Source organism: Bemisia tabaci, chromosome 6 (assembly GCF_918797505.1).
Source record: "Bemisia tabaci chromosome 6, PGI_BMITA_v3".
NCBI classification, from domain to species: domain Eukaryota; kingdom Metazoa; phylum Arthropoda; class Insecta; order Hemiptera; family Aleyrodidae; genus Bemisia; species Bemisia tabaci.
In genome coordinates, this window is record NC_092798.1 from 22201780 (window position 1) to 22225633 (window position 23854).

The window sequence follows — 23854 nt, forward strand, 5'->3', positions numbered from 1 at the left end:
CACAACGTTTCGACTGAAAACTCAGCCTTCCTCAGTTGGATAAAAGACAATAAAAAATTTAAAAAATCCAAAATCTCGGAGAAAACAAGGAGAATATTGTTATTTTGGTGCCCTTAACCTGGGATACCTTTTAGTTGTTTTTTTATAAATGAATGGTAAAAATATGAGGTTATTTTCGGTTTCAGCAGGGGAAAAATGCGTGAGAATAGGCTGATCCAATACCTAGGGCAAAATGTTTCTTGTCTTTTGAAATGCAAATTAATCACATTCGTTTCATCTGGTACCGTCAATTTTTGCGCACAAGTTGACCTGTAAAACCTCTTTATCAGAAATAGTGGGATGATGAGAACATTCGTAGCATGTTGTGTAAACAACAACATTCTTCTCGTTTTGAAAGGTATAGCAACCGAGTCCTGAGATTTCAATTTGTATATTTCTTACTGTCTTTTTTCCAACTGAGCAAGGCTGAGTTTGTAGCCGAAACTTTTTGGTGTTATTTGTGTGGAAAAAAAGCCTTAGTTGTTACCCGCTGTTCAGTGGCGTGGCGTGAATTGCGATGTATCGATTGTTATGCCATTTAAATCTATTGAAAAGGATCGATAAACAGGGTGTTCGCAGCGAACACCTTAATAATCGATTCTTTACCATAGGTTTAAATGGCAGAACACTCGATACATCGCAATTCACGCCACGCCACTGCCGCTGTTTAATTGTATATTATTGCATATTATCTTGTGACGGGCTGCGGAGCATCTAACTTGTCTCGTGTATTCATTTAGAGCACTGTTCAAAAACACAGGCTGGAAATTCTTCTGAACTAGCAAAAATAAATTGGATGCGAGTTTTTTTTAGTTTTAAAAATTTTATCTAATTATGCTGATGACATTTTTCCTAAGGTTTCTTCAATTATCATAGATTTATCTGTTCCCATGCCCAATCGAAACGGAAGTTTTCTCTAATGTGTGCTGGACAGTTTATGAATCTGCTGAATCAAATGAGTAAACAGTTGGCAGTGAGCGCCCATAGTCTTAAATTTGCAACAATTTCAAAATATCATTGTTAAGCGCACGTGAAGATAGACACGCAAGCTTAACTTCGATGTTGCCGAATTATATTGAACATTGTGCCCAAATTATTTAGCTAAGAAAAATGTACGGCAAAGGCAGGTGGATTCTCCAACCCCTCCCCTCCCCCAAAAGAGTAAAAGACAGGACAAATGGACACAAAAAGGTGCTTTGGCTTGTAAAGTTGCCAAAATGTGTTGGTAACATGTTATTTTTGTAATTTTAGTATCTGTCAGATTTAGTTCCGAATAGTAAAGCCCAAAATTGCATTCAGCAATCATATTTACACAAGAAGCACCACACAAGACCTTTCGGAATTTTTTCAATGAGGTTAAATTCTCATTTGCCTGAATGATATAATACACATCTAAAGGGGGAAATGTAATAAATATTATTGTTGTTTATTTTCATCGTCAAAATAGAGTGAGAAATGTCCGAAAATTAGGTTACAAGAAGTTTTGTTCTCAATAGATTATTAAGTTGCCTAGCCTAAATTTGGCGATAGCTGGCGCGACTTCGTTTCTTTCCGCCGAATGCGGGGTACTTCATTCTTTTAAAGTTGTTTCTTGGCTTTCTTTCTCTTCTATTCCCTAATGTTTGAAGCCCTACCTAAATGCGTCCAATTGCTTTGAATCGGTTGAAATCCGGTTGTTGGCCCCTGGAAAAAGTACTGTCGGACGCGAAAAATGAAAGAGCATGATACAAACGGAGCAAATTGTGCATTAAATGTGGACATTGGACTTTTCAGATGCGCAAAAGTTATTTTCACACAATTTTACCAAATAAATTTTACTTTCCGGTTCGATGTTGCTCACTGGAAAAAAACACATTGGATCTAGAGTCCAGGCTCTTGAAAACATCGACAAGAAAAAATACTCTTGATTCAATCGGATTTTTGCTTGAATCAAAACGAAATCCTCTTAAATTAAGAGGCTTGGTTCTTGATTTAAGCTAGATTCTAATTGAATCAAGAGTAATTTTTCTTGTCGATGTTTTTAAGAGTCTGCACTCTAGATCCAATGTGTTTTTTTCCAGTGCTCTTTCATGCGACAAACCGACTGTAAGATAATAGTTTGTTGAGAATGCTCCAATTCGTCACCTACCTGACATGAAGGCGTATAACTACACACTATCTAGAGTCCAGACTCTTAAAAACATCGACAAGAAAAAGTACTCTTGATTCAATCAGAATCTAGCTAAAATCAAGAACCAAGCCTCTTAATTCAAGCTGATTTCGTTTTGATTCAAGCAAAAATCCGATTGAATCAAGAGTATTTTTTCTTTTCGATGTTTTCAAGACTATGGACTCTAGATCCAATGTGTTTTTTTTTTTTTTTTTTTCCAGTGCTTATGTCAGCCAAGCGACGAATTCTTTAGCAGGATAAACCACCCTACTACTTCGATACTGGATGCATGTATTTTTCCCTCTTCACAAATGCAGTTAATTATTTTCGAAATTGTACATGTACAGTCGATTGTTCATTTTTTTTTTTTTTTGTTAATTCGTGTATTTTAAACACGGTGAAACATGGCACGCGATAAATTAAAGCAGCGCTTACCGAAAAAGATAGTTCCGGAATAGAAAGTTCTCTTATATAAGAAAAAATACTATGAATAATATTACAATTCTGCATGATAGTTAATGATAATGGTGCGAAAAATGCAGGAAATGTTATCTCTGCAAAATTCATAACTACAAGGCATTTCTGTGAAATATTATCTTTGTTTAGAAAAAAATTGATGCACTTCACTGTTTTATTTTATGTTTTGCCTGCGAACTTAATTGTTGCTGCCACAAAAGTGTGTTGTATGGTCAAATTGACAGTGACCGTCTCATAAGAAAATAACATAGAGCTGTCTCAAATTCATAATACTTAATATGAAGTATTAAATAAAATGCAGAATTAACGTGATTCGATGGACGCTATATTTTGTGTCAGAACTAAATGCGATATTTTGTATTGATCAGTTCTATTTTTTTAGCTACTCGTCATTTTTCTCAAATTTTAAGATTGCAAATCTGTTTTCAGGAGACTAAATAATTCAGTTACTAATTTTAACAAACACATTCAACGTAATAAAGGCGTTGATTTTCGATATCAGTATCAAATGCGATATTGTTCCTCTAAAAAACAACGCCTTTATTACGTTGAATGTGTTCGTCAAAATTAGTAACTGAATTCTTTAGTCTCCTGAAAACAGACTTGCAATCTTAAAATTCGAGAAAAATGACGAGTAGCTGAAAAACTGGATCTAAACGATGCGATATATCGCATGTCGTTCTGACACAAAGTGTGGCGTACATTGAATCACCTTAAGCTCTTCAGGTTCGTGAGGCTTTACATTTCTTATGTTATTCCCGATGCGGGGTACGTATCAAGAGGTATAGAAGTTTACTAACTAGGAGCTTAGTTTGACTGTAATCAGTGGTGGCAGCCATATTGAATCTACTGTCTTGCTTTTTGATGCTCAATTTATAATTCAAATATAATATGTATACATCGAACGGATGAAATTAAAGAAATTCCAAAGGATTCAATTTATGCTATAAAAGTTTTAAAATATCAGAGTTTCATTCGAAAACAGCAGTTTCTCCCAAACATAGACTCTAAGACTGAGAAAAGTTTATACACTTTGTGGTAAATTATAAGTGTGAGAACCGATTTGATACTTTAAAATTCTCAAATATATCAATAATTGATAATTTTTTGCATCAACAATTATTATTCATACAGAAAAAATTATTCTATCTATGTTGTAGTCATTTGTTTCCAAAAAATGAGTGTGATGCAATTGAAAGGATAGCCTCGAATTATGAGACTAGACATTTATATGAAAAGAGACGACACATTATAAAAAAGTACAAACATATTTATACACAAAAAATTACACATAACAAATAAAGTTTCTTAAACATATTAAAACGTACGCTGCAAAAATAACAAATTCTTTGGTGTCAAATTAATTTAAAGCAGCTCATTAAGTGCAGTTCTAATGAACTGCTTCGTGGCTAATTTATTTTCTTTACTTTTGTATGCTTATTAGATGACGTGCTCCGCAGTCGAAGTTTATCTCACTGATTTCTCTCTTTTATAGAAGTATTTTACGTCCATAAAATACACTAAAAAGAGAATGACTCCTTCGCTCTAGAAAGAGTCCACTGTTAGGCACAGTATAAACCAATATTGAGCTTTGCATTTTTTAACACCAATGTAGTCAAATTCTTTCCTTCTTCACAATCTCATTCATGCCAAAACAAATAACAATCGATTAACTTACAAAAAAAAAATAATCGTAAAGCACGATAAATGAGATACACAGTTTCAAGTCACTCCGATGTAATTCTGCCTCATTGAAATTGTAAGTTACATCTAACTCATCAGTTGGATTAATCAAAAAAGCCGAATCCACCAACGTCAAGAGAGCACAATTTTTCAGTAGGTACGCAAACCATAATATCCTCTTACCGCTTGAAACTTTCTTGCGAATATTGAATCAGTTAGATACTCTAGCAACTCACAACAGTGCTCTATCAAATGCAGAATAAGTGTGGAGAGGAATGAACCAAATCATGATCCCCATTAAAATGTCGTGTTCATGTGGATTACCAGTGACCCTGTTCATGCAATTCATCGGTTATCTTGACGACTTTTCGCAACAGTGAGGATGTGAAGTTGTCTTCCATTTCAGATTTTTTATTGGTCAAATATTGATCAGCAGGGATTGGATATGATACTTGGAGGCCTGGAAGAAAACACTCTCTACAGATTTCATGGAATGTTTTGAATGAAATTTCCCTCGATAAATGAACCACTAACAAGAAGCATGCACATGATATCCATAGAGGTCAGCACATCAAAAGTACATCGATGGTTAATGGGCGCGTATCACCGTAATAGAAATGTTTAATCTTGTTGGAAATTTGGATGGAATCTATTGAAAGTTTTAGAGAATCTTGATTCAAAATCTTGATTGAAATTGAGCATTATAAAAGCAAAAAACCAAGGGTCCTCACTTTTTCCTCTTCGATGTTACTGATTTGAAGAGTATTGAGAATCTTCCGGGAGGAAAAAAAAATATCCCCCATTTCGGGTGACACAATAAAACGAGAACACAGAAATCATTGATGAAAAAAAAATGTGCATAGGAATGATTTGTTTACGTTGCTGCACTGAGAAATACGACTCGTTATCATAAAGATAATTGTCTGGAAAATATGACTTGGTGATTTTTTCCCTAATTGAAACCAAAATAATGTTCCTGGGAATCAAAAGATGAATCGAACAGCTTGAACCGGAGTCGGCCTAACTACGTCAGACGTTGCCTAATATTCCCTAATATTTTAGTTATTAAAGAGAAAACCAAGCAACACAGAAACTTGAAATCTTGCAGTAAATTCTTATCTGTAGAATCTATGATTAATTCGCGAACAGTTTAGAGACGCTATGTTATCAGTTCTCTGCTGAACACTAGAAAAAAAGTCGCTTGGATCTAGAGTGAGTCCAGACTCTTAGAAACATTGACAAGAAAAAATACTCTTGATTCAGTCGGACTTTCTGCTTGAATCAAAAGGAAATCCGCCTAAATCAAGAGGCTCGGCTCTTCTTCGAGGAAAAATAGGGTTGAATCAAGTGCATTCTTTCTTATCAATGTCACTAAGAGTCTATATTATCTCTAGATCCAAGCGATTTTTTTTTCAGTGAAAAACAAAACATGATAGAAAATTAGGCGACGTGAAATGCAGTTCTGCTCAAAATCCGCAAAATGATTATTTTACCAGCACTGGAAAAAAAACACATTGGATCTAGAGTCCAGACTCTTAAAAACATCGACAAGAAAAAATACTCTTGATTCAATCAGATTTAAGCTTAAATCAAGAACCAAGCCTCCTAATTTGAGCGGATTTCCTTTTGATTTAAGCTTAAATCTGATTGAATTAAGAGTCCTTTTTCTTGTCAATGTTTTCAAGGGTCTGGACTCTAGATCCAATGTGTTTTTTTTTCCAGTGAGGAAAATAATTAATGTCGCAAGAAAACCGCAAATAATTAAAAATTACCATTATAATAACGAGTCTTATTTCCGAGTGCATTGAACCAAAATGTCTTAAATAAGTAAATTTTCAGGGCGCGGTCAAAATTAAGGAATATTTTTGGCAACAGGCTCCATCAATGCCTTCAATGCAGTATAAACGCCAGACAATCTCTTCCTCAAAAGCTCCTCGACGGTGCTGTAAAGTTTCTCATCGGTAGGGGCGGGGGAGGCTGCCTTGGGCATTTGGATCATGGGTTCATGAACCGCCGCGGAGGTGGATTGAGCTGAAGATTTACCTGAAACAATTGGCTGTTCAGGGAGGCTGTCCGGTTGAGCGCTGCGCCCCGTCGAGTGGGGTGCGGGCCCCCATTTCCCTGAAACGTCCACGTTCCATCCCTTGGCTGACCCTTGGAATTCTTGCGTGATTTTGTGTTCACCTGGTTTCTGATCTCTGTGGTTGGAGGTTTGTGCATGTGCACTGCGCTGAGAGTCTTCAGCCATCATTTGGGCGGATTCGGGCGCGTAGTTTTGCCTGAGGATAGGGTGCATATCGGGTGTTCGTTGAAACTGAGGCCAGCTTTGGTAGTTCATCTGGTCAAATGATCTCATCTGAACATGAAGAAAGAGCGAATTGAAGTACGATTTGAAGACGTACAAAACGAACTCAACTTGTTAATTGAATTACTACTTTTAAAAAGGGCCGAAGTCTAATTTTTCAAACTCGTTTTTTTTTTTGTATTTTTGAAGCTCTTTTTACGTGGCATTCGCGTTCCTCCATGTCTTTTACTCGAGTTTCAGGAAAAGAAATGTCGCTGCTTCCTTGGGTATAATATGGTAATGACAACCGGAGGGTTCAAAAAAGCAAAAGAAAACGATTTTGAAAAATGGACTTCCACCCTTTGTAAAAATTAGAAACACTGATTCAATTGTATTATTTTACAAAATATTAGCGCACTCTTCTAAAAATAAAACTTTGGTTTAAACTGGGTTTCAAATTACTGTGAAAAAATTGTAAAAATTTGGAAAAACCCGTAGGAAAATTAATTTTTTATACATTCTTTGTACATCCAAATACGTTTAGGTATTTGAAATTATCAGTGAAACAAGAGTATCAGATAATTGGCAAAAAATAAAATTAAAAAAAAAAAAATAGATGCGCCGGCACCGTTTCTTAAAAATGTATAAACGCTCTCGAAACTTACTTTATTCTGCGCATGAGCTTGCCATTTAATTCTAGAACTTTTAGTTGCTCATATTAAAAATTGGATCACATTTTGCGACGAGGAACTACGATTCAAAGCTCAGTCTAGGAACATTGTATGTGCCATCAGTTTCCCTATGTGCATCAGTGTTTTTACGGGTGAGCCAGAAATTGTAGTTCCTAATTGCAATGTGTAGTACAATTTCAAGATTTCATTCTAAAAAAAAATATCGAACATTCTGTTTAATTTCTCTGTATAACATCACAGAACTTTATCATTCTCTCAACTTAATCTCAAACAAAATTCCTATACTGTAAGTTAGATTTCCTTTTGGGTTAGGCTTTTGTTTTTAAAGCGCTTTCTACACTCATTAAGCTTGAAAGGACGACGAAAAAAGGATCGTAGTTCTTACTATTTCAGGTCCCACTTACCTCTGTGTCATAGTTACAGTTTTATTTTGTGGCATCAAACAGTTCAGCCCCGGCAACACACTACTTTAGTTCCACTTACAATGCTGAATTGTTACCGGTGCCGACATAATTCTTACCAAAAAATTAAATTTCAACTACGACTAGAAAATTAGGTTGGACCTGGAATCAATTAAGAACACCGTAAGTGCAACGATTCTCTTTTCTCTCTCAGTATTTGCACCGGATTTACACTAATTGAAACAAGTAGAAAAAATCAATAGGTCTCACCTGGGGTCTTGAGAGAAATTCCGGTGACAAAGGCATTCCAGGAACATACTGCAGGGGCTGCTGATACCCGCGAAATTGAGGAGCGGGGTACTGCTGATACCTCATGTTGCGAGGGTTCCAAACCGGGATTGTCCTCTGCATCTGCGGGTAACGGAGCTGGTTGCGCTGGATCATCATAGGTCCTTGGGGTTGCGGGTATCGGAATTTGTCCGGCTGGGCCATTGGTCCCAAAGGCTGCGGGTAAAGAAGCTGTCCTGGCTGAGGGTGCGGGGCGCGGAACTGTTCTGATTGGCTGATCAATCCCTGGGGCTGCGGAGCAACAGCTTGTTCCGGTTGACTGATTAGGTCTTGAGGCTCCAAGGCGCGAAGTTCATCAGGCTGACGGAAGTGTCCTTGAGGGTGCGGGCTTATCATCATGCTTTGGGATTGAGGATAGTGAGGTTGGTCGGCCAGCAAGGGTAGTCCGATGGGTTGCGGCATCTGACGTCCGTGGAGGCTGACGTCTTGTCCTGCGGCAGGGTAGTAGTTACCGTACTTCTGTTGGAAGGGTGTGGGCATCGATGATGATTGAGGAGCATAATTGGAAGGGTTGGCTCTCTGGTCCAAAGGGAGGGGCTCGAGGCTGTTCTCATTGCGGTAGTCACTCTGGCTTGGCTGGATGGCGCAGTTCCATACATAGCGGGATCTCTGGTCGATGTCTTCGGGTTTCGTTCCTACAGGGACAGGTTTCGGCTTTGCAGGTTCAGGCTTCGGTTCAAAATGTGCTGGGGTATAGGAGCCTCCGGTGGTGGTTGGGGCTTTTACGGGGGTGGGTTTAGGTTTAGCGGGGGCGGAGGCGGGCTTAGGGGGTGGATTCGACTGGATGTCAGGGGTGTAGAGATTAGGAGGTGCAATTGGCTGTGCTTCAGGGGTGTAGAGATTTTGGGGTGCATGGTAGGATGGTGCGGAAGCTGGGGCGGGAGCTGGCGCGGGGGCGGTGTGTTGGGGGGCGGGTGCAGATGCGAGATGATATGCGGGGGCAGAATATTGGGGTGAGGACGGAGAATAGGAGTATTGGTAGTGAGGGTACTCGTGAGCGATGACCTGGGGTTCTTGAGTTTGGGACACGAAGTGATGATAGGCGTACTGAGGGGCGGGTGCGGGCACGGTTGGAGGGCTTCCGTGCTGTCTTGCCCACTGCTGGGCCGGGATAAAAGAGCTCTGGGCGGGGTACGGGCCGGGAAAAGCGTAAGGGCCGTAAGCTCCGGGGCTGTTGTAGGGGGTGTAGAACCCTTGGGGTGTGTACACTCGCGGTAAGGGCTCTGAAGCGGCGCGGCTGGCTGGGTTTACGGCGGTGACGACCGGCTCAGCCTTTTGGGTTGCGGGTTCCTTCTTGGCAGAGTCTTTGGTTGGAGCGGCTGTGGTTGTTGCGTTGCCTTTTTCAGCCTCGTGTTCTGGTTTTACTTTTTCATCTTCGTGGCCCTTTTTGGCCGCATCGGCCTCTGGAGCCTTTGTAGTCTCTGGAGCGGGGTTTTGGGTTTGGGCTCTTCGGTTGAGGTGTGTTCCTTTGAGTCGTTTTTCTCTGCGCTCTTGGGTTGTTCGTCTTGGGGTTGGTCCTGTTTTTGGTCCTCTGCGGATTTGTTGGAGTCGAGTGAGCTCTGTTCAGCATCCCTTGCCTTTGCGGAGCTTAAATCTTCGATCTGTTCGTCACCATTATTATAGTCACCATACTCGGCGAAAACAAAACTCACACAAAAGAATAGAAGCGATAGCCGGAGAATATTCATGACGGGAGAGGAATATTCAGCTTAGATTAATAGAACTTTTAAGTGACTGACCCCCGGATAACGAACTTTTCGATGAAATTTGTAATAAAACTCCGCGAAGTTACCGACTTAACGCAAAGTCAGTTTCAAAGTGGCAGAATTTTGGAAAATGAGGACAGAGGAAAAATTCTCGCGTCGATTTTGCAGACGCGGGAAAGAAGAAGAAAGAAAGCCGTTGTGCAACGCGCTGCTCAGGTGGTTTATTGTAGGTTTGCGGAGATATTTGTGATGATTGCCGATTCTGAAACGATAAACAACGCGGCAGATTTTCGCCAAGTCATTAAACTGAGTAGGCGACGACTTGAGGTCTCATGCGAACCAACGATTTCCTTCTTTTACTTGGCCGGACTCGTCTCGTATCATCCTTGCCACATTGTCCAGAAATTTCATCAAGTAAAGCACTGTATCCCTGTAAAGTTCAAGAGATTTCCCTGATGAGTGATGATGTTACTACATGACGTCTTTTTACAGATGAAAGAACGGAACTTCAATTCAACGCCGCGAAATCTCTCATCGCAAATTGTACTTTTAGTAGGAACATGGTCAGAATTTCTGAATGAAAACTTCACTGATTTCACTTAATGGAGCTTCTGCCTAAGACTCTGAGATCGTCGTCAGACGCGAGAATCAAAATTCGATTTGGGTCGTGCAAACCCGAGTTGAAGCGGAGAAATTCTTGGTTGGTTAAGGCTCTGTCGTATAATCTCTTGCGATGAGCTGAGGTTTGGACATTCACATAATGATTATGGTGAAAATGAGATGGCTCGAGTAAATTTTGAAACCTTGGAATGTTCCTCTGACTAGAAAATGACGATAGTATGTAGTATGCTCTAGTTGGATACCGAAGTTCAGCTTATATAATCTATCAACAGCCTACTTTTTAATATCATGGATGAATCGTCACCTTCTGGCCAAAGTATCACAAGCGCCATGCAATATTTCAAAATTTCCGCCGCCATTTTATTTTTTTACAGAGACTTTGTTGGTTGAAACGGTTATACCATTTCACTGAATTCTATCGGCAGCATCAAGAAAATTCAGCGAAATTTTCGCACAGCTTTGTTGAAAAATGTCTGTGTAAAAAATAAAATAGCGTCCGAAAATTTTTAAACGTCGCATGGCACTTGTGATACCTTCACCGGAGGGTGACGAAATTTTTTTCGTTGAATAACCGGAGTTCAAATTTTATTTTGAATGCGTAAAGATGCTCAACTTTCGGGGCTTTTTTTTAATTTCTAATACTATGAATTTGATAAATGAAAAACTCACAATCACACTAAAAAAAAAAACTCCGGCCGTGGGAGCCGCAATTACGCGCTATATATACATACCGTCTGTTCCGGGCTCAAAGGCCGAAAATTCCGGGTGGTGGAGCCGTAGCTTTGGCCTCTGAACCCGGAGCAATCGAAGCTATGGCTCCAGCAGCCGGAATTTTCGGCCTTTGAGCCCGGAACGGACGGTATGTCTATATAGCCCGTAATTGCGGCTCCCACGGCCGGAGTTTTTTTTTCAGTACAGCCCAAAATTAATTTTCTGACTTGCATATTTATCAATTGATGAATTTTCCAGACTGGAGACAGTTCGACTTCGGGGAGTTGTTCGTAACATCTTGCAGTTCATTACAATTCGCCAGTTTCCGCCTGCAGATAAATCCCTTCCGTCCCTCAGCAAAAGCCGATGGTGGATCCCGGCTGCCACCAAAGTCCTAGCACTGATATGTAAGTATCAACTGTACGTATTTGGTGCATTTAGACATGAGCCCTGAGATCCATAAGAATATATGCATAACAGGGCTCACGTCATAATGCACATAGTTCCATCGGCAGAACTATACGTCCAACTGATATGGTTTGAAAGCAGAAATGAAATATTACCTGATACCACGTTTACACCTTGCAGAAGCTTCTGATGCCTACCTGGTTATTTGAAGGCGAATTTTTCTATATTCACTGGGGCAATGGGTCAGTTGCGCTGGTTATAGAATTGTGTTTTGACGCTTGATTCCAGTAGATTAATTCGACGATGAAGTATTTGCCGTTATAATAAGTTTAAAAAATGACATTTTACACAAGAAATAAACTGAGAAGCACATGTCTGCTTTCATTTTTTCATGGACAGTCCGAGAACTGGAAGACACGTTGGGAGAAAATAACATCTTACTTCTCACAGCAGTAGCTAAGTGGTACACGCGAAATGTTGTCAACCTTTAATGTTAAAACCACGAAGAGGAAAAATACTTGTATAAAATTAAAATTATCAAAATGCAGTCAATGTTAGTAATTGTAGATTGGCGCTGATGAGAGACTCAAGAGGAACTCGATGCGTCTTATGAGCACATTGAATTTCTGAAGATGTTATGTAGGTGTACGTTATAATTTGAAAATTTCATTTTGACTCAGATGCGGCCAGTAACTTGACTGTACCACCTATGCTGGACTACACCGAATTCTACAACTCAGCACTAGACCACATCGACTTGATGCAAGATTATTACAATTGGCAATCCACGCACAATAATAAACAATTCGCCTACTGCCAATATCCTTTCATACTAAGCATCGTTGCCAAAAGAGTCATCCTCACGAAAGTAAGTAGATTTTTTCTCTGATAAAAAAATTGACTTGCCATCCATTTTCTATCAGCAATTTCTTTACTATACGTGTTCCGGCTCAAAGCTAAACTGATACTTAAACATGTCCAGTCAGTTTAAATAATAAACTAAGGGACATGTTGAATGGTATTATGTTCAAGTTTCTCAAGTTTAAAGTTGAAAATTCACGTATATATTTTTAGAGCATGAAAGTTTGAACTAACTTTAAGAGGCTACAAATTGAGGGCTGAAATATCTCACATTTTATATGTGATGGTTCTTGTAAGGCAGAAGATAACTAGTAACTTAATTTTCTAAGTTGGAGGTAAACAATCGCTCAGTTTTTTCAAGAAAACTCACTTCACGTGCTCATGAATTGAACAAGAAAGATACATATAAACCATTAGCAATAGAGAAGGAGAGGTAGAATAATATATACATAAAGTAGTACAGTTATTAATAAAATTTAAAATTGCCTAGTCCCCGACGTAAATAGCCTAGATGCTGATCGTCGTTAAATAAAATTAACTAACTAACTATTTGATGTAAGCCATTTTTAGAATGCCTGATAAAAGGGTTATTATGATATAATAGTTTATGTAACTCCGAAGTTACTTCTAGAGATATGTATGCTAATTAAAGCTATTGGACTCATATTTCAACTATAGATAATTTTAAATCTCTTATCTATTGAAGTATACAAAAATTATATTTATTTAATAATTTAATTTGATTTAATAATTTTTTGATTTATTGATTTCAATATGTATCTTTCGTGCTCATTGAATCGATGATATTTAGTCATACAGGAATTTTTATATTTTCATGAATTCTATACAAAATTAATGTAAATAAAATAATGCAAGTACTAATTTCAGGATTCAGAGCAGCAAATGATTCTGCGGGCCCGCAGATCGTTAGCTGCAAAAGTGGCGCGACATCAAGCTCCTCAAATAGACATATTTTTTCTAAACATTAGGGTCAGAAGATCACACTTAATCAGCGATTCTCTAAACGAGGTAACTATTATTCATGCTTCATTTTTTCAAAGTACACGCAAATTTTCATACATTTTAATGTAATAAAAAAAAGAACAAAAAAAAACCATAAATATGGAATTTGAGAGAAAAATAGCTGGTTCGCCTCTTTCACATTGTTTGAAAATATCTCAATCAAGTCGACAAACATTCCAGGAAGCTTGAGTGGAGCGTATGCAAGTTCCGGGAACGAAGATGAACAGATTTTAATTGAACTGACATTGTCTCATAATTTTCAAGAGATTTCCCTAAACTAGATGTTTACTTAGTGCCCCTGCAACTTTACTTCTTGGCACTTTTTGGCGGGTCTTTGGTCAAGTATAAAAATTTGCGTAAAATTCGTGTAAGCAGCATCTTGGATTCTTAAAACTCACTACAATGTCGCACAGAATTCGTGGATTCAGCTAGGTCTAAGTCATAAAATATTCCGTCCGTTCAGACGGAGTCTATTGCGGAATCCCTTCTCCTGAACACGAAATCACTTAAACAAATTCAAAGAAGGGTACGAGGTGCCGAGTTGGTTCCGTCTTCATTTTCTGTTAGTGAAATCAAGTTGAAAAAAAACATATCCTTAAATTTTCCACCAAGAAGTATTTTTTCTTAAATCAAGAATTTTGCTGCTTAATATACACTACTTTTTTGCTAGGCTCAAGCATTATTTTTCTTGTACCTAGAAAAATTCAACTTAAATCAAGATAACAGAAAAATTCTTGCAGGCAGATTCAAGAATCAGAGTGCTTGAGCCAAGCAAATTTTTTTGTTAGGAAGTCAAGAGGAAAACAGCTGCATCATGATTCACATGGAGTGCAGCGCTTTTTGCTCACTTTAAAAAAAAATGAAAAACGCGGTTCTTTTTAGCCACTTTTTGTCTAGATGTCCCTGGAAGTATATCGACGTTTCCTCACACAATAACCCACTTAAGAAATGTTGTTTGTGCTTTTCACAGATAGCAACTAAACAGAAAGATTTGAAGAAAAAGCTGAAGGTCTCATTCATAAGCGAACCCGGTCTGGATATGGGTGGTTTGACGAAAGAGTGGTTCCTCCTGCTCATTCGACAAATCTTCCACCCTGATTATGGAATGTTCGTGTACCACCCCCGATCAAACTGTTACTGGTTCAGTGTTGCGCAAATCGAGAACTTGCAGGAATACAACCTGATTGGAGTTTTGATGGGGCTGGCTGTTTATAACTCTATCATCCTTGATCTCCATTTCCCGACGATTTGCTACAAAAAACTTCTCTCGCCACCGATTGTGCCTATAAATGTATCCAGTGTAGGAATCATTCGGAGACCGACTATTGAGGATCTTGCTCAAATCATGCCGGTAAGTTATTATTAATGGAATCGGTAGCACTGAATTCATAACTGCCTTCCATTTTTCTCCATCACGTAAGAATTTTTCGAAATAGTTGGGGAATGATAGAGGTTTAATAGATAGCCAATGATACGTAGTGATAGGCATGTGAGATGCCTGAAAAATTCTCTCACTTCTCAGTTCTGACTTTTTTTGGCCGACTTAAAAACCTTATCCCATGTGCGAAATTTTATTCGTTTGATTTCCGTCTACAAAGGAAGAAAAAAAGGCTTTTCTGCATGTATTTAATGAGAATATTCTAATATACTTTTGGCTGCTGAAGCGGAGGATGATTCTGACTTTATTCCAATCACCAACCACCCTTTTTTGGAAAAACGAAGTTTCCGAAAATTGCCAATTTTAACCCTCAAAACGACCTTTTGCCGCACCAACGGAAACGAATGTTTCTATTGATGGATTAATGCCACGAGCATAAGTCTTGGGAAATATCTATTTTCAATAGAAAATCTATATATTATCTATTAAAAATAATCTAATAAATCTCGACATCCCTCTGCAAGATGACTTTTTACAAAATAATGATTCAGCTTAGCTCTAAAACGTAATGTGATTCATTAGACCCATAATTTTGTAATCATAAAACAAATGTAGGCTTAAGAATATTTTTCTACCGGAGAATTTTTGTAAAAGGTAAAACATATCGTAAAAATAAAGGCTACATTTTGCAACCGTTGGATACATTCGTCATTCAATATTCAATTCGTTAGGATGCGAAGTACATAATCTAACGTCTAGACTCACATCTTTCGAATCGTCTCTCGGTTCATCCACCGTCGCGTTTCGGATTTCAAAATACGCGTTTTCAACGGATCAAACAGCTGCCAACTCGGAAATGTTACAAAAAGTAAACAAATCCTCCTCCTAGCAACCTGTCACCTCTAAACGAGCATCAGGTGACCATCAGGCTTGCATTAAACTCCCGGATCAGAGACGAAAATATGTATTATGAAAATAAGAAGTTTACATTATATTTCCTACAAAATTAATGATCTGTACTGATCATACAGACTCACAAACAAACATTTTTGAGGCGACAAGAATCAAAATAAGTAATCTCCTCTTTTTTGCAAAATTCACTCAAGAACACGTTCATTCCCGAAGGCTTTTCTAGAATATTGACTCCGTTTGAATCTAAATAGATAATATTCATGCTACAATTTCGAATTTTGGATTAAAAAGGATAAAATCCATGAAAGAATATTCAAGATCATTTAACTCTTAAATTGATAGTTAATACATCCGGCATTTGTGTCCCTGACGTGCAAAGATTCTCCATATGCATATTAAAAACATTGGTAGCCATTACTTAAAGGCTAGTCTAAAGATGCCCTAAAGTCCCAAAAATTGCATTGCATTGTGTTGAATTTTGTTATTGTATTTTCTCCAGGTTTTAATCCGTTGGTTCTAGGGCTGCAGGAATAATATTTGGCTTAAAAAAATCGTGTGATAAAGTAAAATATAAGTACATATAAGTAAAAACCATTGACAGGAACTACCAAAATTTTAAAGCTCTTTAAACAAGTAAACCTCAAAATTTAAGGTGATTTCCTGGTCTTTGAAGTAACGACTGGTCGTCGTAACTAATTAACTATACCTATAATTGATAAAGGGTGCAAAAGGTGTGACAAAATATATAATATTACTTGATGGTCGAATACGAGATTCACTTCACATTCAAAATTTTTATGGATTTGTTTATCTGTTGTAGGATATTTCGAAGAGTTTAACCGAATTGTTGATTTACGAGGGGAACGTGGAGGATGATTTATGTCAAACTTTTCAGGTTTGTCTCTGTCAAAATTTAAATCTGTAGAATTAATTAAAAACCGATTTCTCGTTTTTTAGTGACCCTTTTTTGTTAATTATAAAAGCAGAGGTCTTCTATATTCAGAGATTGACACATCACATTCATGATTAATTGCAAACATTTCATTTTGAAAAGTAATGGATTTAGACAATTGAACTCGGGGCGTCGTTCGGTACACATAGGCCCGGCAAAGAATCGAGCACCTCACTTATAAATCGCTGACAATGGTTTTTTTGACATGCATTCTTGTAGGCGCTGTCCGTTTCACGCTGTCCGCAATGACCGCACTGTGTTTGATGCAATGCGTGAAGTATTTGTGTAGTCTTGTAGGCGCTTATATGTGTTACATACCGATCGCCGCGCCGAGGCTTCTCATTTTTATCTCAAGTCCTCGTCATCACCTCGTCCTGCGCCGCGCCGTTCCAGGCCAAATTGCGTGTTTGATTTCTTTCTTTACTCGACTAATTAAAGGTGCTGTCTCTTGTATCACTGAAAGACGACGAAAGTAGAAATTACTATATTCTCAGGAAATTAGAGATTTTGTCGCGTTTTCTCGTTTGTAGTTTTTTTTTCTGAATCCGAATTTTTTTTATACCTACATTTAAAAAAATTGCAAAATTTGCCGCCCCCTATAGATTTGCCGCCATGGGCCGCGGCCACCCCCTTAATCCGGCCCTGTTGGTACGCACATGCTTTGGATTGTATTTTGCAATGCGGAAGTACAATTTCTGGCTCACACATTAAAACACCTATCTACATAGGGAAACTAATGACACATATGTTGTATCCATAATGAGCTAAAAATTTTAGTTCCCATAATTGCAAAATGTGTTCCATTTCTGAACAATAACATGACCTCCAGGAATTCTATCTATGCTGTAAGTTTTAAAACCCGCCAGTCATGGTTCAGATAGTTATCATTTCATAGTATTATTTAATTTTGTAGATCCTTTAGCTCACCAATCCTGTCATTTTTTAATCACACTTGCGAAATTTTTGTTAAAAGGTTTCTTTTGAAGAATTTGGCAGAGTGGAGACATTCCCTCTAAAAGAAAGCGGCGAAAGCATAGCAGTGACCAACGAAAATCGAGAGGAATACGTTCAATTATACCTAGACTGGGTGCTCAATAAGGCTATATTCGAGCAATACCGTGCATTTTACCTAGGATTTCACAGCGTTTGTGCATCTAACGCTCTCTTGGTAATAATTTGAATATTCAGTAAACTGAAGTTAGGCTCGTTAAATGACTAATCAAACACCAAAAATTAGAGAAAATTTCAGAGATGGCTGACTTGAGATTCAAATCTTTAAAAGAAGGTGAAACCGGGTGGAACATTAGAAAATCTCCATCAAATAATTGTCTGCCTTTTAGTGTCAGTCCCCTTTCACAAAATTCTTCCGGGCACATTGCCATAAATTGCCTGAAATTTTCGATGCTCAAAAATCTGAAGTATAAGTCTATATTTGCATAGTGGTGATTCTGGCAAGTTGACACCATAGTTTTCCTCAAACATTTTTCTCGCTTTGAAAGGTACAGCCAACTACCAAGTTTTCAGATTTTAAAATTTCTTAATGTTTTTATCCTACTAAGGGAGGATGAGTTTTCAGCCGAAACGTTTTGGTGGTTCCTATTTATGTAAAAATTAGCCTTGTTACCCGCTGTTTGAATTATTATTATTGTAGTTTTCCTCGAAGTAACCCCAGTATAAACATTGATTCTTGACGAGGTAGCTTGCTTCTTTTATGGTTTACGCACTTACAAATCGATTGTTTGTAATAAAGAGAAATCTTCACAAACTGGCAACAAGAGTGGACAGTGTATTGCCAACATAAAAATCCTCCAATGTCCATATTCCCTCAACTTTCTGGTCTACCACGAGCAGATCAAGTAAAATTAACCAGGCTGTGCTTTGGGCACACGTCTTTCACCCACCAATACATAATCAAAAAAGTCCAACCCCCAACCAGCATCTCTTGTAATGTCCCTCTCTCAGTTAAACATGTTTTAATAACTTGCCCTACATATCAACAATTAAGATCCACAATTTTCCCTCCACTTTCTGATCTCCATACCATCCTTTCAAAGTATTTTCTGAAATCCCTCTCTTTTTCAAACGAATTAATCTCCTTTAATGTATTATTTCTTTGTCCTAATATTTAATTTTGTACTACCTTTTGTGACCCCTACTTTTTAAATTTTTAAATTCTGTACTATTTATTTTAATCTCTCCTCTAAGGTGTTAATGGCTCAATTGTTAAAAGCACCAAATAAACGTATCTACCAACCAACCGCACACTTAGATGGACGGAAAACGATGTTGCCAACTTGCAATAATCGGCACCGCTTTCCGAATATCAACTAGAGTTCGTGACATGGCAGTATTTCAACTCCACAGACTTAATTTCGCCGAACTGCTGAGTTCGTAGGAACTACTTCCGCAATTTTTTTTTGCTGAGTTCCTTCGTGCTGACGATGTCTCACCCTGTTGATAATTTATTTTGATGCTAGCGAACTTAAGACGAAAAAAGAGCAACAGCTCAAGGCATATTTTGTCAATGAAAAGCGCTAAGATAAATGTACGCAGTATTTTTTCTAAGCCGAGTAATGAAGTTTTTCTGGTCAATAATGATTCAATCTTGCACTCCAGCTTTCGCATTAAATTCATGATTCGATTTCGTTGCCAATTGGATGGGATGTACGTTCTTTTATTCAAATTTTCATTTCCACTCACTTGATATCATAGGCATTTCTGTACAGTAATGCAAAATAAAGTTTCAATGATAGGTGAGCTAAATTTCAATTTGTTTGCGTTTGATTACAGTTGCTCAGACCTGAAGAAGTAGAAACTTTGGTTTGCGGTTCTCCTACTATAAATATCACTGAACTGAAGAAAATTACGTCCTACGAAGGTTTCAAACCAAATGATCCGATTATCAAGTGAGTCTTGTTTAGATTTCTCAAACTTAAAATTTTTTACGTCTCCAGAATCCATTGGGGCTTATAAGAAAATCTATTCATATTTTAGCATTATCGTTCATCGGTCATTCTAGAGCGTTCGGTAAAATTGATGTAGTATTACATCTGTTTTGAACTGTTCCTATGTAAGGAGAAAGATACGACCACCCTTGTGTTCTTATAATGCAATACATTTTTTACTGTTTCTTTGAAATTACTTTTTATGATTTTAGCCAAGTTTTTGATACATTCATAAGTTGAGAAAAATTACGATTTGCATCTGGACCCATTATGCATATGCATGATAACATCACAGAAAACCTTCTTTGACCTGAATAAACTGAAAAACTCCCTCCTTCATAAATTATCTATCAAACAAATCGTGTTAGGAGATAATAAAATCATCTTGCAGGATACACAAGGCAAAGACTAAATGGATTAAATTTTGCAATAAGAAACCACTAGCTCTGGTTCTTCCATGAAAGCACCTTTCTGCTTGGTGAATCAATAGCACATATGTTGTTTCTAAAATGAGCCAGAAATAGTGGTTCCTCATCGCAAAATGTAGTCCTTGTAAGCAAATTGCTAAAATTATAAACATTTGAGGAAATGAGGATTTTCCGGTTTCATGTGAGAAACTGAAAAACTGGATTCTTTGTTTGCAGGCGCAATAAAAATTAATTTTGATGTCATAAAATTGCAATTCAATGATCTACATTAAAGGATGGGCGGATGAAGGGATAAAGGTGGCGATGTGGTGAGGGGGTGGGTAACAGGCGTTCCAATTCACTGAAAAAAATGTGCTTGACTCAAGCATGCTGATTTTTTAATTTCCCGCCAATGATTTTTTTCTCTTGTTTTAAGCTGAATTTTTCTTGATGCAAGAAAAATAACGCTTGGGTTGAGCAAAAACGTAGTTTATGTTAAGCATCAAAATTCTTGATTTAAAGAAAAATACTTCTTGGCGGCGAATTTAAGATTCTTTTTTTGTCAGTGACAAAAATTGAGTGCACAAAAACTTGATGACGGTACACTGGGGAAAAAAACGAATTGGATATAGAGTCCAGACTCTTGAAAACATTGACGAGAAAAAATACTCTTGATTCAATCGGATTTTTACTTGAATCAAAACGAAATCTGCTTAAATTAAGAGGCTTGGTTCTTGATTTAAGCTAGATTCTGATTGAATAAAGAGCAATACTTTTTCTTTCCGATGTTTTTAAGAGTCTGGACTCTAGATCCAATGTGTTTTTTTCCGGTGTGACACAAATTGAGTGCACAAAAACTTGATGATGGTATAGTGAAGATGATTAATTTTTTGGGCTTGAAACTTGTTTCAGGGATTTTTGGAAAATTCTAGACTCGCTATCCACCGAGCTGAAGAAAAAATTCCTACTTTTCACGACGGGGAGCAACCGAATTCCTGTCGGGGGCATGGAGGAAATGACGTTCAAAATCACGAAGATGATCAACAAGCGTGAGAACCTACCAGAGGCACATACTTGCTTTAATCAGCTCGTGCTTCCCGAGTACGAAACTACGGACGAGCTGAAACAGAAGCTCATCATCTCAATATCAAACGCTGAGGGTTTTGGACTGGAGTAAGAATCTTAATGGTGCGGGGTTAATATTTGTACATATTTTTATTGTTTTAAATAAATAAAGCTTCTATGAGGTCAGATGGTCGAAACGCTTTCATCACTGTCACTGTTAAAAATGGCCTCTATTTATTTAGACGCTCTTGCGTAAATTAAATCTCAAAATAATGGCCTGGTTACACGATCAAATTCCCGTCAAATTCCGATCAAAATGATGACCAAGATGGCGGTCGATAGTTATCTAGATTGATGAGTAAAATTAATGAAAACAGCGTGTTGATTGAAATAAGCACGAAATAAGCACGGTTGTGTGGAAATCAGATGAAGGATGAGCCCCACAGCTCCATCACCTGCCATCAAACTTTTGCAGGCCGCAGAAATTTGATGGTAGATGGTGCGCACCAGTCACCATTTGATCGGAAATTGATGGAAATTTGAGCGTGTAACCAGCGCATGAGCCGAAACTGCAAAGTTAATAGGCATCAATACACGATCAAATTCCGAACCAATTCTGATCAGAGTAGACCAGGCGATGACTGATGGTCACCACGCAACAGTCCTCTCTGACAAAAATTCGAGGGGCCGTCAAATTTTGTTCAGAATGGAGTGCCACCATCATTTCCTGCTGCATGAAACATTTCTGCCATGTTTTCATTTCAAAGTCAATCAGAGGAACGATTTTAAGACTGATGACTCCTGACACTTTGATGGCTTTGGTTCAAGGCTTTGATGGTGTATCGAGACCTAATCGGATTTTTAGACAGCTGTAAGATTAAAATTAAATCCACAAAGTACTCCAAATATATTTTGCCGAGTCAACAATAAAAACTTTTATATTGATAATAGTGATAAGGTATTATATACGAGCATATAATTACATAATTTATTGAAGGCGGAAGAAGGCTGAAGTACAGAGAGACTGACCATAACGGATTGCACCTTTTTCTTTAACGGTTTTCATGGACATGCAATAGGATTAGTTGCAGGTATTCGTGGCCCAGCAACAAAATGTCTATACTTCGAGAATCAAAAATTTTCTACTTATATGACTGAGATTACAGTTTACTCGGAGTAAACCGATAAAATACCTTCCCTTTGGTTTTACCTTACCTAACTAGTCCTAGCGAGAGTCTTTGGATCAAAATGATTATTGAAATTAAAAAATTCTATAAGTAAATATTCTACCAAAATGAAAAAACAGGGAATTTTTTGCCTTGAAATGTACCAATCACATTGACTAGAGTCTACCTTCATCGTCGTCATCGGTTTCTGGTGCTATCGTCAAGAAACTATGTCATCGTAGATAGCCTACGAACAATCATCCGTTTTGTGCACTGCGCATGAACCCTACATAATGGTCTCGAGTTATCTCATAGTAGGTGCTTCATAGTTTACTTACAAACTTGTATAAAACAAATTATTCTTGGTCCTAAAACTGACTTCTATCACTAAGGTTCAACACAATTTATTCTTGAATTCAAGCAAGCCAACGAGGATCAGTACCCTATTCAAAAGTAGGTTCTACGCGTCGTCACGCTTCGGCGAAATGTAACGCCCCTTCAAAACTCACGAATGCAACTAATCATGCTCATCATCATGGAGTTGCCTACTCGCTCAAATAAAGGCGAGCACACACGGCTAGCTTTTACGATGGCCGATCCGACCAGAAAGTCATCAATATGACCATTAATTTATTCTCATATATCAGTGATATTAAGGCCACAGCAGAGACCATAGTTGCAGATGCGCCGAAAAATTAATTACTCTTACTTCATTTTATTGTTTTCATTAGGACAGAAATATTTTAGGCCTCCAATACTTTTATCTTTGTTTCCATAAATTTACTTTTACAGGTGTTTGGTTTTTATATTAATCCTCATGAAAAAAATTAAAATTAAAGTAAAAGATAAATGCGTGATTAAGATGAAAATTGTTGTAAATTAGCTCATAATAAATTATGATTTGCATTCGATAGTTTTGAATGGAATGTTCGAGGATGTTATTTTTCTCCCGAGACAATATAGTAAGAACAAAATAAGCCCAGCCGTTTTAAGATGGCTTTGAAGTTTTCAAATGCTGCATTTATGATCGCGCACCACCGTGGGTCACACATTTTAAGATTAGGAGAAAATGCTTTGACGTAAAATGAGGCTCCAGATAAAATTTTCTGGAGCACTACCAGGCGTTTTATTGCGTTTCATTATTGGATCATAGAAAAGCGGATTGTCTTCGAAACGCACACTTTCTTTTTTCCATGGATTTATGGTGTGCATCTTTAAAGTGAAATTCCACAGAAACGTCGAAATATCGAACAAATTTTACACTGTGATACAGGTCTTACTTTACATTGGGAAATAAACGGATCCATTTGAGGCCTGGAGACGCAGCACAGCTGTTGAGTCTTAACATATCTCTACTGTGGAATCTAACTTAAAGTTAAAAGTATTTGAACGCGTAAATAACCGTTCCATGGGACTAATATGCAATATTTCGCTTGTGGACATCTTCAGCTTTATTTTAGGGTTTGCACAATTGAGTTAGAGGAATCAGCTTAAATGTGCCGCTTGGTGAAATGAATCCACTCTCCGAAAATTTAAAGAAAAACCAGTAAATTAGCAAAATTTGTTCCATATCTAGATGATGAGCCGGTGAGGGGTGAGGGAGGGGTCACCTTAAAAGCGAGAGCG

General features: G+C 37.8%; 2 protein-coding genes across 2 annotated transcripts in view; one reads left to right on the forward strand and one right to left on the reverse strand.

Moving 5' to 3' along the window:
- LOC109041336 (probable E3 ubiquitin-protein ligase HECTD2) overlaps window positions 1–21261 on the forward strand; it is a gene marked incomplete at its 5' end in the record, with an annotated part of 46304 nt that extends 25043 nt beyond the window's left edge. Inside the window, 8 exons of the mRNA XM_072301966.1 lie at window positions 11370–11518; window positions 12200–12387; window positions 13269–13409; window positions 14374–14754; window positions 16514–16588; window positions 17619–17813; window positions 19436–19551; window positions 20910–21261. Of these exons, the coding sequence (XP_072158067.1) occupies window positions 11370–11518; window positions 12200–12387; window positions 13269–13409; window positions 14374–14754; window positions 16514–16588; window positions 17619–17813; window positions 19436–19551; window positions 20910–21174 (1510 nt within the window). The remainder of the gene's footprint in view (window positions 1–11369; window positions 11519–12199; window positions 12388–13268; window positions 13410–14373; window positions 14755–16513; window positions 16589–17618; window positions 17814–19435; window positions 19552–20909) is intronic.
- LOC109041325 (uncharacterized) lies at window positions 3915–10163 on the reverse strand. Its single transcript, XM_019057659.2, has 4 exons — window positions 10124–10163; window positions 7996–9632; window positions 6392–6704; window positions 3915–4808 (listed from the first exon to the last, which is right to left on the reverse strand). Exons 1-4 carry the CDS (start codon window positions 10161–10163, stop codon window positions 4669–4671), a joined length of 2130 nt encoding a protein of 709 aa, XP_018913204.2. The 3' UTR covers window positions 3915–4668.
- Window positions 21262–23854: the final 2593 nt, after the last annotated feature.